At 39.7% G+C, this 18,089-nt stretch overlaps 1 protein-coding gene across 1 annotated transcript; it reads right to left on the minus strand.

Moving 5' to 3' along the window:
• Positions 1–12,536: 12,536 nt before the first annotated feature.
• On the minus strand, positions 12,537–13,151 carry LOC120265170. The gene has a single exon (XM_039273059.1). The coding sequence runs from the start codon at positions 13,149–13,151 to the stop codon at positions 12,537–12,539; it is 615 nt and encodes a 204-aa protein (XP_039128993.1).
• Between the last annotated feature and the right edge of the window lie 4,938 nt (positions 13,152–18,089).

Consider the following 18,089-nt stretch of genomic DNA (forward strand, 5'->3'; position numbering starts at 1 on the left):
GCTAAGCAATCCACACATGTTTTGAGAGATGCCCTCGCATGCTCGGGTAGAAGATCTCTTCTTGGAGAGAGCAGAGTCCTTTCTCACCGACATGCCCAAGTCTTCTATGCTATAGCTCAATGCTTGCATCTTTCCCACTGTATTCAATTATCCTATGTGTAACTTAGCTTGCATAACATAGAGTGTGTTTGCTCAATTCCTCTAGCAATCACTAGGGAACCTTTGGTGAGCTTGCACCTACTTTCACCAAACCAACTAAAAACCCATCATCATCAAGTCTTCTGTGGATATCAAATTTAGAGAATGTCTCGAACATGCCTTAACATCCTTGAGTACTAGCTCGATCCCGACTGGTCTCTAAACAACATCTCCAATACCCACTATCTTTGATGCACCATCGATACTCCATTTTGACATTTCCAAAATCACCATACCAGAGTAGGTAGAAAAGAAGTTACCATGGGGAGTGATATGAAATGAAGCTCCCCAGTCAAACACCCACATCACCTCTTTGGCTCACAAGATTAATACAATCATCATCACAAATGACACTCGATGTCACCATCTATGGCTACTCTAGATAGTCTCCTTCTCCTCTTTACTTCCACCACTGCTTCTCTTTGAGGAGCTTGCACTCCTCTTCATGTGGCCCATCTTGTTACAATGAAAGCACTTAATGTTTTTCATATTTTTGATCTGCCTATGGATGTGTCTTTGTTGCCAAAACCTTGAGGATGTCTGCTCTTGCTTCTACCACGGCCTTCTCCGCTCTCGAAACAAGAACACCGAGGAAGTTTCACCTTTTCTTTCCTCCCAGCCTCTTCACTCATTAGGCTCCTCTCAACCATTTCCATGGTTAGCTTTTCACCCTGCAATCAAGTGCTCGTAGATACCACCAAAGTTTCCCAACCATCCGCAAGGAACTTAGGAGTAGCAATGTTTCGCAACTCATCTTCAAGAGTCATCTTCATAGATGCCAATTGGTCTCACTAAGCCCTCGGAAGTAACTAGTATGCTCGCCATACTTCTTCCATCTTTGTACTTCAAATTTACTAGCCTTCGAATGATCGAGGCCTTGTTCCCTTGGAGGTGCTCTTCTCATACATGCTTTCTAACTTTTTCCAAAGTTCATCGGCCTTCACTTCTTCGGAAATGTGATGAAAAATATTTACATCCACCCATTGTCTCAATTGTTGCAGTAAGCTTTTTAGATGTAAAATCTCCCATTCATCATCACCACCTTCTCCGTGTTTTTCTTTGCCCATCGCATGCGTGTACAAGTCTTTTTACAATTAGCAAGTCTTGCATCTTCCGCTCTAAATTGAATAATTCGATTAAGTCAACTTCTTATCATCCCATAAGAGCTTGTTCGCTATCTCAATTCACAACAAATGATCCCAAATCAACCTGTAAGCTCGATACCACTTGTTGGGGTTTGACTTGAACCAACAAAGTGAAAAACTGTGGAATTCACTGTAGCAATGTTATTGTAGCACTATACTGTTCACTATTACTGTTCACATACACTTGCCCGTAAAGCTCACCGCAACATATACGGTTGGTATATGGGAGCACGGCCGCCTGTGGAGGTTTTCTGCCTCACTCCAGCATCGTAGTAAAGGTAATCAGAGAACAAGCACGGTAGCACCAACATCGTAGCAAAAACATTAGTCTCACTCCGGGGTTCATGCGCCCGCGATACACCCTGCGGAAACCTCACTCGGGCGATCTTGTGTGTGTCTAGATGCACCGCATAAGCTGCAAAAACATTCAATGGCTTCCCTTGAGGCTTCAATGCTCCTCCCAAGGGTTCTAGCAAAGCTTTCAAAGGTTCAAAACAACTCATAAATGCTATCAAACCCCTCATTCATGTTAGAATGAGATGAACAAACAAACAAAGATTCATGACAAAGATTTTTAGCATGGAAACCCTACAAATCGAGGGAAAAACAACGGGACTCCTTAGAGCCTCTTAAACATGTATCCACTAGGTCAATAAAGAATTACAATGGATCTTCTTAGCTAATCTAGAGGTTTACTATGCACAAGGACAAAGGCATTCATGAGAGAAGAGTTCTCATTGACAAACATCATCATCATCATCAAGATGGCTAACAACAACAAGTAGGAGAAATAGAAGGATCAAACCTAATTAATAGGTAGTGCTTCTTGCAAGGAGTCTTCTCCCGGAGTTTGACCGAGATCCGCGAGGTTCGTGCCGTCCGATCTCCTTGCTCCTAGCCTTCTCTCTCCTTTTCTCTCTTTTCTTCCCTCTCACCTATTTCGTGGATAATCCCCTCATCAAAAGCATAACCTTTTCTCATTACCAAGGAATGAGAAAAATTTCACCTTGTAGAGTTACCACTTTGCCCTCCATCTTCCACTATCGACCCTAGCTTCATCATCATGGGCTTGGAGCCCAATTATTCATCCAACCCAACAAATGGGTTGGACCCTCAACATAAACAATCCATGTTATGTCCTAACAAAGAAACAATGTCTCAACTAATTAAGAATTACTCTTGGCAACAACAATAGGATGATAGTTCTTGTCAATGAAAGCTCTCAAAGAACATCTAAGCATCTCACCAGCCTTTCAAAATTTATCAACAATTAGCAAATAGTCGATGATAAGTGCTTGTGTGATATGAATGTGAAGCATTCTTTTCTTATATTGAGCATTATTTTTCTCAGGTTTTTATTGTTTATTGTTTATTGTTTATTGTTTATTTGTGTTCGCTATGGAAAGAGCTACCACCTATGAAAATATGAAGCTACTCCTCACAAGCTCGGATACTAGTTATGCCCTAATGACGAGAAAGAGCTATCTCATAGGATGAGTGAAAGCTACCACTGCAGAAAGAGCTACCACCGAAGTGTGAAAGCCACCTTTAGCGGCGCTTTTAGAAAGGGCCACCTTAGAAGATGTGAAGCTACCACCATTGTTTAAAAATTTTTATCACTTTGTAGACAACAAGTCCCTTGTACTTTAGAACTTTGAGGAGTATAACTCTCGGGTTGTTTTGAGTGAGTTCAACACTTTACTACACGAAATCATGGGTTGTTGTCCTTTTTATTCAAGTTTTTTAGCTAGAGCATTGATTTTCGTATTTAGTGTTGAAATTCTTCCTTACTTGTAGAATGCTATCTTTGTATACTTTAGGAACCTAAGGCCAAGCTACTTTCAATATTTTCTTCATCGATGCATGTATCGTCTAATTTTTGCTCGAGGACAAGCAAAAAGATTAAGCTGTGGGGAGTTTTGATAAGTGTTTAGGTGATATGAATGCGAAGCTATTCTTTCCTTATGTCGAGCATTACTTTTCTCGTGTTTTTACATTAATATGTGTGTTTTTATGTTACTTTTATGCAGGTATGGTCAGTGAGGTCGAGTATGAAGGAAATAGGCCAATGTGGATCATAATGCACCTATTTTGGAGGAGATCTTGCTAAGGTTCAAACGCCAAGACATAGGATGTGTGTGAGATGCTAGACCGTGTGCCAACCTCCTCGCATTCAAGTGAGCACATCCATTTGAGGGGCACAAAGGCAGACACACTCCGAGCATTCCGTCTTATGCATATAAGAACAGAGCTCCACCAACATATATATCATCAAGAAGCAAGTGATTCATGACGAGAACGCGTGCCCGCTTATGCGCTACCCCGATGAAAGTATGGAATCGGGAAGTTATTCGTAGAAGACTCGTAGGAGAGCACTCGAGAGAAAGACTATTCACAAACCCTGACCAAGAAACCGTAGAAACAGAGAATCCACACCGGGCATGTGGAAATTATCCACGCCTGCGTGGAAATTCCACACGGCAGCGTGCATCGCCCACGCCCGTGGAGTTGCCTCGATTCCAAATTTCTATTTAAAGCCGATTCAGCCCTCGATTTTGGTATTCTTTTCTCCATCTTTTTCCCCAACTCACGTAGAGGGCTTCGCTAGGGTTTTCGAGGGGTATCGCCAAGGTTTTAAAGAGGTTCTACTGGGTCTCGACATCGTGATTCCATTAGGAAGAAGGTTGGTATGGGGAGCTCGATCGAGGCGCATCCCTATACCCCGACCTAAGGAATCCTTGGACGACGAGTAGCAGGACTTTCCACAAGACCATCGACAAGACCATCGAGGGGGTTTCTTTTATGGATTCATTGCTTTTTACATTCAATTTCTTTTGATTGTACTTAGCTCCATGGAGAGCTAAACCCCTAGTGGGTACTTGGGTGATTGTGAACCCTAGGATGTATTCGCCTCATTGAACTTCTTTTATTATGCTTTCAATAAATTGATGTTTATTGTGAGTTCCAACCTTCAATGCTTGATAGATAAACATTTCCCCTAGAGCGACACTAGGGTTGAGAGTTCTTGCTGGTAACCTTATGAGTGAGTGACATACCATGAGCTGCTCGACAAAGCTAGGTTGGAGAGGGTTGAGAGGGTGAGTCGAGAAGCACAGAGCATCCCTCTTCCTCCAACGTGATAGATTCTACCTCCGCTTTCGAGTTCTTGCGGCCATAATAGAGTGAATGGTCTAAGGGACGAACCTCCGCCTAGGGGCCTAGTCAGCGTGCAATGGAGTGAAGCTGCTGAGGTGATCTTAGTATCTAGGGCTTAATTGTGGCTAGGGACCTTCCGCTCGACCAAAGGGTTAGGTCTAAATCTAGGAAGAGATTTATCACTTGGAATCCCTATAGCTCATCGCAACTCTATGAGAGTGAGGTGTTGAGATTGCTCGATTTCTCCTCCGGGACATGTATAGAGTTAGCATAGCTGACCTTAGATTTGGGACTATGTATGTAGCGATTTCCACGACTCACCATTGCATTGATTAGGAAGCATAATAGAGAGTTCTTGCACTTGAAATTGATTATCCTAGCTGAAGCATCATCCGAGTACCCTCATCTTTATCGATCGCCTTGCCTCCTCCTTACTTTTGCACTTTTACTTGTTGCTTTTAATTTCTGAGAATTGAATCATTACCACACTTATCATTGATGATACTCCACATGGCTAAGAATTGAATTAAGTGACTTTTACTCCCTACTCCCTCAGGATTCGACCCTCGCTCACCCGGATTATTACTCGATAAACCTGCACTTCATGGATATACGCAAGGGGACCTTATCATCGTGCATGGATTAAAATTAGACACATCAACAAAGCATAAAGTACTATTGTCCACATCACTAGAAAAACTGAAAAATATTACGCATGCCATCGGTATGTTCCAAGATTTTAACATCGTATATAGAGACAATCTAGATGGGTATGCCATGTAAGCTGAGATAGCTTGGTTATGATAAAAACATATACCTGAGACTAAACCTAGACAACTAAGTAATTCCACATTAGTTTCAGAGCACACAATGCAACTGTTGGGACGCAGTGGTTAACCTGGTCCATAGTCCCACATCGCCTGTGAGAGCCAATCTCCCTAGCCTTATATATCCTAAGCCAATCATTTCCCTCTAATTGCAGCTATGGAGAAGTTAGAGTGGTGGGGTCCCCAGACAACACGGTATGAGAGCCACTGCTCCGACGGGACTGCGATTAGATCTGGGTCCCACATCCGCCGGGGCCCTGTGGGAGTGTTGGGACGCTAGCGTTAACCCGGTCCATAGTCCCACATCGCCTGTGAGAGCCAATCTCCCTAGCCTTATATATCCTAAGCCAATCATTTCCCTCTAATCGCAGCTTATGAGAAGTTAGGGATGGTGGGTCCCTCAGACAACATGGTATTAGAGCTATTGTTCCGATCGGTCGTGACTAGGATCTTGGGTCCCACATCCACTGTGGGCCTAGGGGGATGTTGGGACGCAGTGGTTAACCTGGTCCATAGTCCCACATCGCCTGTGACAGCCAATCTCCCTAGCCTTATATATCCTAAGCCAATCCTTCCCTCTAACTGCAGCTATGGAGAAGTTTAGATGGTGGGTCCTCAGACTAACAACAACTTCCACAAAGACAGCGCTTAAGGGAAAAAGGGAAAAAGGCAAAAGCATAAGTACTAATTATTTCACTTTCCACAATCCATCCATATATTTGTAGTCCAATCCTCTCTCTTGAGTTTGAATATAGCAAAACCTCCTTCATAGGCAATCACAGGGCCTTAGCATGCTTTATTGAATTGGCATAACTTTTACACCTCAAAATGTTCCCACTTGCAATTGCAGTTTTCTTGAATAAAATCAATCAATTAATGTGCATCTTATGCCCATGATGATTATGATTTCAACATCTCAAAACTCTTATGGTGGTCTTAGATAAATCCCTGACGCACCTCGATGATATGACAATTTATAAATAATATTTGATGTGAGAAATCAATTCTTTACCATGTAGGCATTGGACACAAACAGTTGTTATATTTTTTTTGGTCTGCTTTTCACTATTCATCTTCAACTCCACTGAAAAGGCACTAAGTTGTCGTCTCATTGATCAGATAGAGTATCCATAAAAGCTAGTTCTCTCACCTTTATCATATTTGAAAGCTAAGGCCCAAATTGTCCAAACCGCACACACCTTGGCTATTTCAGCCTACCATTCATGTTCTCTTTTTCTTCATACCAAGAATGATGACTGATGCTGTACTGTCTCCTACTTCTTCATCTTCCTAAACTCTTATTAAAATTGCACAATATTATTATATATACCAGCAAAATGATATCCTGATAAATTGATGATTTCTTTGAAGACAATATGCAACCATCAGTATAGAACATACCAACAACAATGACTGATGTTGTACCGTCTCCTACTTCTTCATCTTGAGTGCGGCTAAGTTCAATCATGGACTGTCCAACTCGCATTGAAAAATTTAAGTTATAGCAATAAAAATTAGCCAGAGTTGAGTGCATAAATCAAACTAAACATTACACAAAAAATGAGCAATGGCATTCATGATGTAGTAATTATAATTAAATAACCAAACTAAACTGCCTAATAAGTGATAAATTATACCTTGGCGGCTTGATGGGCAAGATCCAATTCTCTTAGAATGGCATTTCCATCATTTGTAACCACAATTCCTATAGTAAGCAAAGAGAATTTATGAATAAAATCAAGAGTGTAAATTGCAACCAACCACACAGGGTTAAATTAAAATAAGATGACAAAACCAGCAACATCTCGCCATGAGAAAATTAAGGTGCAGGGCAAACATCAGGATCATTTTCTACAGGGGAAAATGCAAATGTTTCTGAACTAGTCAATTCCAAGGTACGGTCAACATATATATACGGTTTTCAGTACAAGTCTCCATAGGATACAAAAAGGCACAATTTCTAAGTGGATGTTTCACAATTTTCCAGGGACCATTTGTGCAAGGAAAATGAATTTTGTTTGTAAAGAAAGTACATGATTTGAAAGGAAAATAGTGAGTCAAAAAGGTCCCAGCAAACTAAAATAAATATAACATAAGTACATGATTATCAAGTTCATACAGATTATTTCCAACTCAAGCTGGCAAAAGGAGCTACAAAGAGCTGGAAAAACAAAACAATAAGAAACAAATTAAAAGGAAAAGCAGTTCGCATTGCAGATGTCCTCGAGCCATCTCAGGCGATCATGGCCTTGACCAAAGAGAGAAATAGAAGGGTTTGCAGATCCGAAATGAGCTAGACGATCAGGGATTAAATTGAGATAACGGTTGACGTATTCCAGGAAGAAGTCTGGCCAAACTTGAGTGAAATTTTTGATAGAATGAATGGTAGTTGAGTGTCTCCAGGCAGTAACAAGATTGAATTCCTTGAGCAGCTGAATGGCGCTACGACAGTCAGAGAGGAGATTTGTAGGAGTCCACCGCTTTGAGTGACAAGCACAGCTAGAAGGATGGCGCGCAATTCTGCTTCAAGCGAATATGCAAAAAAATCGCTGCGGCCCCTGCAAAGAGAATTTTCATGTAATTAGTGTAGATAATGAAACTAAAACCAGCCTTACCCATCCTTAGATCCCAAGCAGCATTAGATGCAATAGTGATTGATAGTAGATCGATTTGCAGCAGAAAAGCGAAAAAAAGTTGCGTAAATGCCCATTTGGGCGTGAAAAAGTCCTCACATTAGTCCCCGGCCTTCAAAGGTAACAAGTTAAAATTTGGAGTTAAGTTTCTAAAAACAAGATTGCATCTAGCCATCCAGATGTGCCAAGCAATCGAAGCAATGAGAGCCCTAGCAAAATCACAGCTAGTGTTGCAATGAAAAACAAAAGTGAGCCAGGAGCCCTAAGCAAGTATAACATGAAAAGAGTGATCTAATCCCAACCAATTCAGCACATTATTCCAGCAGGAAACAGAGTTCCTGCAATTCCAAATAAGATGTTCAATATTATCAGAATGAATACCACAAAAGGGACAAAGAGAGTCAGGGCCCATGTTAAGGTTATAAAGATATGATCCAGTAGGAAGTTTGCCATGTGCCAATTCCAAATAAAAACCTTAACATGGGGCTCAACCTTGAGTTTCCAAATGAATTTCCAGCCATTCCAGGTATCCAAATCAAGATGCTCACTATTAAGGTAATCATAAATGGTTGCAACAGGCATAGCTTTTGAGGATAAAGGCTGCCAGACCCATTCATTCACAGCATTAGTATCAAAGACAATGTCATTAAACTGAATACGATTTAAGTCTTCACCAAAGATAGTAGAGCAAGCATATGGATTGAAAGTACCCTCATAAAAAAAATCATGAATAGAGATGTTATCTATGATACTCATATTAAAATAAGTGGGCTTACGGCTCAAAGGGAGTTCCAAAATCCAAGGATCATCCCACACATTTGTAAAAGTAGGATTACAAACAAAAAGCTGGATATTAGGTTTGAGAACATTGAGAGTTTTTGAAATAGCTCTATGAAAACTGGAAACAGAGGAGGGAAAAACATTGTTCCAAATGCCCCAGTTATGATATTTGTTTAAAAAGATAGAAACCAAAATCTTGTTGTCTTTGTTAGCAATCGAAAATGCATGTTTGGCCATGAGAGCAGATCTAGCAATTCTAAGGTTACGCAGGCCAAGACCCCCCTCAAATTTAGGAAGAGTAACTGTATGCCAACCGATATCATCGAAACTCCTACCCCTGCCCTACCTACCCCATAGGAAATTCCTTGCTAATTTGGAAATGGAATCCAGGACAAAATCAAGAAGATAAAATATGGAAAGAAAGTAGACTAGAAGAGAAATTATACGGGAATTAAGGAGAATAATACGCCCGGCCTGAGAAATATGAGAGTGGTTCTAATTGTTGATAGTAGATGCAGTTTTAGTAACAAGTGATTGGAAATGATTGACCTGAAGGCAAAAAGGGGAAATGGGAGCTCCCAAGTAATTGAAAGGGAATCAACCAATCCTAATGCCCAAAATAGAAGCGATAGAATTAGCAACCCTCTTATTGAACCAACTAGGGAAGTAAATGGCTGATTTGAGAAGGTTTGGATTTTGCCCAGAGATATTAGCATATAGATTAAGGCAAAAGATAGCATTACGAGCAGATTGACGGGAGGCCTTCGTGATGAGAATGAGGTCATTGGCAAACATGAGATGATTAACATTACGAGACAGGGTATCGTCAAAACCATAAAGAAAATTGGTACGAAGGGGCTGATTAAGAATGGCAGAAAGATTCTGAGTGACTAAAAAGAAAAGCAAGGGGGAAAGAGGATCTCCTTGACGCACCCCTCTGGAACTAGAAAACCAATTGCTAGGTTGCCCGTTGATAAGCAAGGAGAAGGAAGCAGCAGAAAGGCAGGACTCAACCCAGTTAATCCATATCCTAGGGAAGGACATTCTATGGAGGGTTGCAAGGATAGAGTTCCAGTCAACAGTATCGAACGCTTTCTCAATATCTACTTTAATAAGCATCCTAGGGAGGCAAGAGCGATCATATTCCAATGAATGAACCATCTCTTGGACAGCTAGGATGTTATCAAAAGTAGATCTACCAGGTAGAAAGCCAGCCCCGCTTCAGGGCCAATTAATTTAGGGAGAATTTTTCTAAGTCTATCTGCTAAGATTTTAGAAATGAGTTTGTAGAAAACATTGCAAAGGGATATGGGGCGAAATTCTGAGACCTTTTGGGGTTGATCGGTTTTAGGAATAAGAACAACATAAGTTTTACCCCAAGAGGCTGGAATCTTAGCAGTAACAAAGAAATGCTCAATAGCCTTTAAAGATATGATCTCCCGCAACATTCCAAAGAAAAAAGATAAAATTCAACATTGAACCCGTCGGGACCGGGAGATTTTCCTCGTGGCATGGACCTAAGGGTTCGGAAAACCTCTCCCTTGGTGACAGGTTTGATCAAGTCATCCTTGTCATCAGACTCCAATGAAGGAAAATCATTGGGAAGGAGAGAGATTATATGGTCAAGGAAAAGAGAAGAGGCAGAGGTCCAAAGGTTGCGATAGAAAGTAACGAATTCATTTTCAATATCAACTGTGAGAGTAAGGATATGACCGGCATTATCTCTAAGTGATTGAATCTTTGTTTTGATTTACCGAGCCTTGACAACTCAATGAAAGAAAGTTGAGTTAATATCTCCTTGTTTAAGCCACATCATACGAGCACGTTGGGCCCAAAAAATAGAATTTTGACGTAAGAGAGCAGCATGATGATTTCACAAGGAGCGAAGCCAAAGATAGTTCCACAGGTCAAGATTTGAGAGAACAGTCTCCTCAATGATCTTGATTTCAGCTTCCAGATTTGATAATTCCGTATCAATGGGTCTCAATCTTGCAATTCTCCAGGAAAAAAGGTTTTGTTTAGCTCGAGTAATACAATGATAGAAAGCATGCATGGGGGAGAAGCTGGAGAAGGAATTAAAAGCATTAACAATATTGTTATGACACCCAGGATACTCAAGCCAGTAATTATCGAAGCGAAAAATAGAAGTCTTAGGGTGAGAGTGAGAATGACCATTGAGAAAAAGAGGAGAGTGATTAGAGCAGGCTCGGGTGAGATGTTGGTTCTCAATGAAGGAGAAATGCGTGATCCAGTCATGATTTGCAAGGAAACGGTCAGCCCAATGGCAAGCCAAACCTGCCTGGTTATTCGTCCAGGTAAAGCGCGGTCCTACAAAGCCAACATCAAGCAGGCTATTATTATTAATAAAATTCAAGAAAATTCTAGATTTGGAAGTGTAAGAATGAGCATTCCCCCCTTTAATTTCTTAATCAGAAAGAACCGCGTTAAAGTCTTCCGCTATGAGCCAGGGTAATCGGATGTTATTGAGCCCAGAAAGCGAGTTCCAAAGAGTTTTTTGGGAAGCCAAGATCTGAGAGTTGTAAACTACAGTGAGGATCCAAGGCCCATCATTGGAGGAAATCACCAAGTTAAGGGACATTCGATTTGCAGCAATAGATGTCACCAAACCAAGGCAGCGACACCAGAGGGTGACGATGCCATCTGAAAATCCCTATGCAAGGATGACCGCCCAGTCCCAAGATCTAGCGAATATATTGCAAAATCGAAATGAACGATCAGGATCAGTTTTTGTTTCAACAAGACAAATAATATTAGGTTTTAAGTGACGAATAAAATCTTTAATACGATCAATAGTGAGGGGGTTTTACACCCCACGACAATTCCAACAAATAATTTTAATGGAGGAAATCATAAAAATAACAATTGGTAATAGAGAGAAAAAAGATTAAGAAGTGGATCTCCCTTTTTTGGGACCGGATTTGTTTTTAGTTGGGCCACGCCTGGCTAGGGCTTCCAACTTGACGTCCTTTTGGTAGTGGGAGAGTAGCATATCATCGTCTGGTTCCTGGGGGATCCAGGGTCTTCTAATCCCAACAGAGAACCCTCCTCTTCCCAGTCTTCCATCTAAAGGTCTTAATGGAGAGTGGTATGAAGGGCAAGCTTGACTCTATCAACCAGAGAGGAGTGAGGTTCATCACCATCAACATGAGGAACAGAGGTGAGTAACAGTGGTGTGTTTGATTGAGTTTGAGTGGGAGAGGAACGATTGAAAACTGGATGGGACGTAGGTGTGGGAGTTTCCAAGGTAATGGGTTTATCGGGCAGTGGGGTAATAGTTAAAGCGGTATAGTGTAAAGTCTACAGCACAGTGGGATTGCAGTTAAATCGTTCATCGGGATCGGAAGGAAGAGAGGGAATTTCTCCCTTGGGACGAGACTTCGTATCACCATCAACGTTGAGAGATTTTCAACAGGATTATGTTTCTCGAGATGTGGGAAAACAGATTTACTCAATAAATGAATCGTTGCAGAGCCGTGGCGTGATAGCCCACCACGTGTCAGGAAACGGGGATGCGGTTCCTGATCGTGATGCCACATGTCTGGATCCTAGCCTTCGTTCCCATTGCGTCGTGACGAACTAGGGTGGCGAGCTCCGCCCCGTCCACGGCCCCTGATACGGCCTTTACGACTCTGGGGTTTCAGCAAGGCCCCAAAATCCAACAAGTTGTCTTCAGTACCGAGAACATGATTTGAATCAGGTCTCTCGACCAGGGAGGGATCCATGGGCCGTTCATTAGCCTCGCCAGAAGGCTGGTGAAGCTCATCGACCTTCATTTCCTACTCCGAAGAGACAGTAGGTGGCTGATGAGACGGCACCGGTCTTCGGCTGTGAATATAGGAACACTTGGATTCCCCGTGCCCAACACAACCACAGCTGTAACAAAAAACAGGAAACTTTTTATAAAGCGCAATAACAAAAACAGTGTAGTCACCGTATTTAACCCAGGTGCCTTTCTGAAGAGGAAGCTTGAGATCGATTTCAACACACACACGAGCATACTTGGAGCGTGAAAGATTCAGAGTATGATCATCAATTTTCAAGACTTTCCCAAAATGAGAAGCAATGTTTTCCAGCAAATCACCATACCAGAGCTCAATGGGGACGTGGTGTAGTTGGATCCATACCGCCATCGTCGAAAGCTTCTCGAAGGTGGGTTGGAACGATTCGTGCCATTCAGAAAGTTGTGGAATTCTACCATCAATGGTCCAAGGACCATCCCACAGAAGCTTAGCCTGCATTTCAAGATTTTCACAATGAATGAAGTAAAATCCATTAGGTAAATCCGAAATGGTAAATGAACCAAGGCCTTTCCAAGCATCATCTAGTGCAAGTTTAGCTTGATCAAGAGGAAGTGATTTTCCCAGAAATTTAGCATATAAAGCAGATTGCATTTTGTTTCTGGCAGAAAGCCATTGATTAATTCCGATGGAAACACAAGACTGAATTGAGTTTTTCAGTCCATCAAAATGAGTTTTTTATAGGTGGAGCGGGGTTTCAAAAGTGGACAGTTGGGATGAAGAACCCACAACCCGAGCCTAGGAGACTCCTGGTATGGTTGAGGAAAAGGGTCCAAGATCTAGCAGTTTCAGTGTGGGTTTCAGAGGAGGCTAAATAGTGTGGGAAGACATGGGGGTGGAAAAATTTCTATGGTTGATGCAGAGAAAGACTCTTGGCTTCAGTTTAGTAGAAGATGATACACAAGAGCTTCGAAAGTAGAGGATAACCCATTTTCCAACTCAAGCTTTAATGAAACATCAATTGAAACTAAATCAAATTACTGTGTGCTCATTAAATGTAAGAAAGCATGTAGAAACAAGCCATGTCCATGGTATATACCTAAATATCTGCATGATAAGATTCATACGAACTGAATGCTGTGCAGACAGTACAAAAACCACAGACAGAACTGTGCAATCTGAATGAAAAGTTGAAGCACATTTGGAGCATCTACAGGGTAATCCAGATATTGTCTATAGAAGATGGGGTGAGCAAAACTGAAAATGGTGCAAAAAGAATGGCTATATTAACTTGGGCATGTTAAAATATTCTGATGATAGAATGCACATGTGGAATATATATATATATATATATATTCACCTAATCCTCTCTCTCACCTAACCCTCACCTAATCCAAGGATTAGGTGAAATAATACTCATCCCTCTTTCTCCTATAAATAGAGATGCAAAATGCATCTCTCAGTGCACGATTTCAAAGAGGAAGTGTGAGGGTGAGAGAGAAAGTGGGAGGAAATAGTAGGAAGGAAAAATTAGAGGGTTTGTGTTCCTTTTATCACAGGAGAGAATAAGTTGGTATTCTCCTTATTAATAGAAAGCTTATAACTCCTATTTTTCACTATAGTGAAATTCTTCTACTTTGCCCGTGGTTTTTACCCTAATTTGTTTTAGGGGTTTTCCACGTACATCCTGTGTCCATCTTTATTGCTATTATTTTTCAAGTGTTTTTGCTATGACCCTGCTCTACCCAGTTCCATAATTTCACAACAAAGCAGAAGATTATATCCTTTGTATCTGAAGTATATCAAATGGTTGAAGGATATGCAGAACCATTTGAGAGAAAGGATGATAGATCCACAATTGACAATAAGATACACATTAAATGTTCAACCACATCAGAAGCAAGAACAAAAGAATATTGAAATGTTATGCAGCAGAGAAGATATGCAGTGGATGCTGCACCCAAGCTTCTTTCTAATAGAGTTAACCTGGTTGACAAGGGAAATGCCAATAATTACATTGATTATAGTTCTCATGTTTGCATATGCAGAATTGACAATGTTCACATACTACTGTTTATTCTCAAATAAATATATTTTGATTCCCTACTTTTTATTTCCTTGACATCACATAAAAACTTGGCATCTAAATCTTAATGAAGCTTGCTTCGGAAAACTGGCTTATTTCTCTGCCATGTCAAACATTTTGAAACATGGCAACAAACAGAGTATAAAAACTCTTAAAAGTCCACACACAAACAGAAAAAAATGATTGAAGGCATGCAATAGATATTTAAATTTTGGGAATTATTGCCAATGCCACTTTGGCTTAACAAAACCTATTCCGACGACACATTCCTCAACATTGTGAATTTTAGGAAAGTGGATTCTTGCAAATTTCAGCATTATTTGAACTCCATTGTGCAAAAGCTTTCTTAGGTCTGTTCAATGGAAATCAAACTCAATCCTTTGCTATTACCACTAATAAATGTCCTCTAATGTGAGGTCTGTGATGTGTTCTCATGTTAACTAAGGACAGGTCGTTACTTTCTTATCTTCATGTTTTGAAAGAGCAGTAAAAATGCGAGACTTGCAGTTTGAATACATTATAACAAAGATCTTACTAAAATTTTCCTTTTTTTAACATAATAAAATGGCCAGATTTTATTATTATGTGCTTCACCAAAAATGCAACTTGGATATGGTATGAAAAAAAAAACTTGGTAACCTGACTGTTCGCACAAAGCTGGATTTTGTCATGTCCTCCTAGATCAAAACAGTTAGCCTTTTATGCCACACCGGCGGGATAAATTTGTTCCACTTTAGGACAAATTATTTTACCAATTTTACCCCCTACCCAATTTCTCTATATGTTTGTGTCCTCTATTTTAAATAAAAGCCTAATAAAATCTCAATTTACAAACATAGTCTGTAATTCTCAGTTTAAATTTGTACACATGTAAAAAATTACAATTACATATATAACCCACTAAAACCATCACTTTTTGCTGACGTGCTACTTGAAAGCTATTATTGATATTTTATTTTTATACCCCAAAAGGAAAATGCATGCTATAATTTTGGCTTTTTAATGTATAAAACCAATTGTAATTTTTTTTTGGAATATATGAAAAATATCATATTTATTCAAATATATATGTGTATATTGCTTGTTAGAGTAACCAATTCTCTCAAAGTGGTTAATGCAATAAGTTTGAGCTTGAATATACAAGTCTAGATCATTCATCCTAAAAGTTTGAGTTTTGAAAAATAGAAAAAAATCGGGTATGCTTTATATCCCCATGTCACCACACAGGAGGGACATGGGGATGTAAAAAAGAAAGAGAGGGATGGGGTTTCTCTCACTTTTCGCATAGCAGGCCTTCCGCTATGAGGGCCCCGTGTTTGAATCTATAGAAAACCTTTTCTTCTTTATGAATTGATACTTCAATTCTTGAATGATCCACATCACTTCTGGTTCTATTGTAACAAAAAGGTTCCTTTTTATGTGGAAAAGACATGTAATTGACTTGGCATTAATTTATTACAGAGATGGTGTAACTGAATTGAGCCTAAATTATTAGTTTGGCTTATTTCTAGCATGGTATCAAAGCTTGGCTGATTTTTTGCCTAAAAGGTGGCTAGACAAAATAGACTAGCAATTATCAAGGAGGTTCATTAGAGTTGCTAATAATCCCATACTAGTCAGTATAGCATATGTTTAGGTTTGAACTTAAATATGAAATTCTAAGCCTCTTATCCTATTAACTCCAGCTTTTTAGTTGAATCAGACCAATATAAGACATTTGGTCCTTATCTAACAATTTTGAAGCTCTTGGAATTTTCATATGGGAGAAATTCTAAGCCATTTATAATTTAGATGCAAGCCAAAAATACTATTTTGAACTAAGCTATTTAACACATGGGATAATTATATATTTATAGAAAATATTCATGATTTAAGGTTGAAAAATTAAACTCATGGCAAAGTTATAAGTGTTGGAATTAGAGCTGTTAATGGAAGCCCAGCCAAAAATCCAAATGCAACAACATCAATGCAACTTGTATTCTCTAAACATGCATAAACCAACATTGGATATTTCAGGACTTAAAATCCCACATATATTTCTTTCTGAGACCAACTTATGAAGTTATGGCTATAGGATGGATGGCTGCAGTGAGCATTATTCTTGTTTCATTCTTTTCCATTTTCTTTTTTGCACTCATTACAATGTAACAACTATGCCTCTAACAGTTTGTTTAGGATATGGCAAACACAAGTTATGTATAAGCCAACCACTAAAAGCCTATGATCCACCATTAAGAGCTGCTTTGGCTCCAATTTTACTTATGTTTGCCCTAATGGTCTTCACCGATTATTTATCTTACCCTCTGATCAGTCTCAAACTTCAACCAACTTGATAGGACCTTAAAGAGATAAGACTTCCACTAAAGGCATCTTCTCTTTAGCTGTCTTTCTGATTAGCTTAATGAAATATATTTTGATTGTAATACTACTAAGGAAATCCAAGAGCTTTCAATGATGAGTATGGCCCTGCCGCCCTAATAATCCATGTAGGATTAGTAACCTTACTGCTGAGTTCCAAAATTAGAGGATGGTAGAAGGCCCTAATAATTGAGCATGGCCCTGACTATATCCAGTTTTTACCAAATTCACATCTCAGAAACTATTTGACAATTAAATACCCGACACATATATCCGTGTCAATGAACCAACATGTGCAAATCCTCATATGCTTGAAGGACTAACTAAATATTGTAAAAGATTGACTACTTACCAAGGAGGACAAAAGACACCATTATTGACAATAAATAAAGCACAACAACAATTAAAGGATCATATACTACTCTAGAAAGATCTTATGCTTAAGGCTTCAAGACTTAAAAGTTCAAGCTTTCAAAAATTGAAAATTTCAATATTAGAATTTTTCAAAAAAATCACCAAATAAACAAGTGGTTTTTATATTCTTCAAATAAAACACAGTGTCTCTTAGTTCTTTACCTAATTCAATTTATCATATAATATTTTTCTAAATTTGATTCTTATTACTTATTTCTTCATGTAATTTTTCATATTAAATCTTTAAAATATTATTATAAATTGAATTAGTGAAACAAGAGACACTTGTATGTTTTATTTGAAGAATATAAAAACTCACTGTTTAACAGTGTTTGAAAGGTCTGATTTTCGGTTGGCTGAACACAAGTCTTGGTGGCTGTCTGGATGCAGATCGCTGGTGTTGGGTAACTGTTGTCGACAATGTTTTTGATCTCAGCGGTGAAATGGTCGATCTTTGCAATGTTGATTGATCAGCACTGTGAGGACTGCACGGCGGTGTTGCGGATGTCGGGTATTCGGTGTCGAATGGTTCTGAGATGGTGGTGAGCTGGATCGGACTGCATCTGGCACGGAACTCGGCTGGGCCGCAGTCGTGGATTGGCGGTTCGTGATCAAGATATGTTCATTAAACTAATCGAAGACGGCAAAGATGTGCTGATGGAGATGTGGGTCTGTCAGTAGGTTGTTGGTTAGATAATCGATGTTCGATAAGGCTGAAACATAGTAAGAGTCCA

This window comes from Dioscorea cayenensis, chromosome 7 (genome assembly GCF_009730915.1).
Source record: "Dioscorea cayenensis subsp. rotundata cultivar TDr96_F1 chromosome 7, TDr96_F1_v2_PseudoChromosome.rev07_lg8_w22 25.fasta, whole genome shotgun sequence".
Classification (NCBI taxonomy): domain Eukaryota; kingdom Viridiplantae; phylum Streptophyta; class Magnoliopsida; order Dioscoreales; family Dioscoreaceae; genus Dioscorea; species Dioscorea cayenensis.

Coding starts and splice junctions, on each gene's coding strand:
- LOC120265170 (XM_039273059.1), bottom strand. CDS start 13,151: ATGCAATCTGCTTTATATGCTAAATTTCTGGGAAAATCACTTCCTCTT.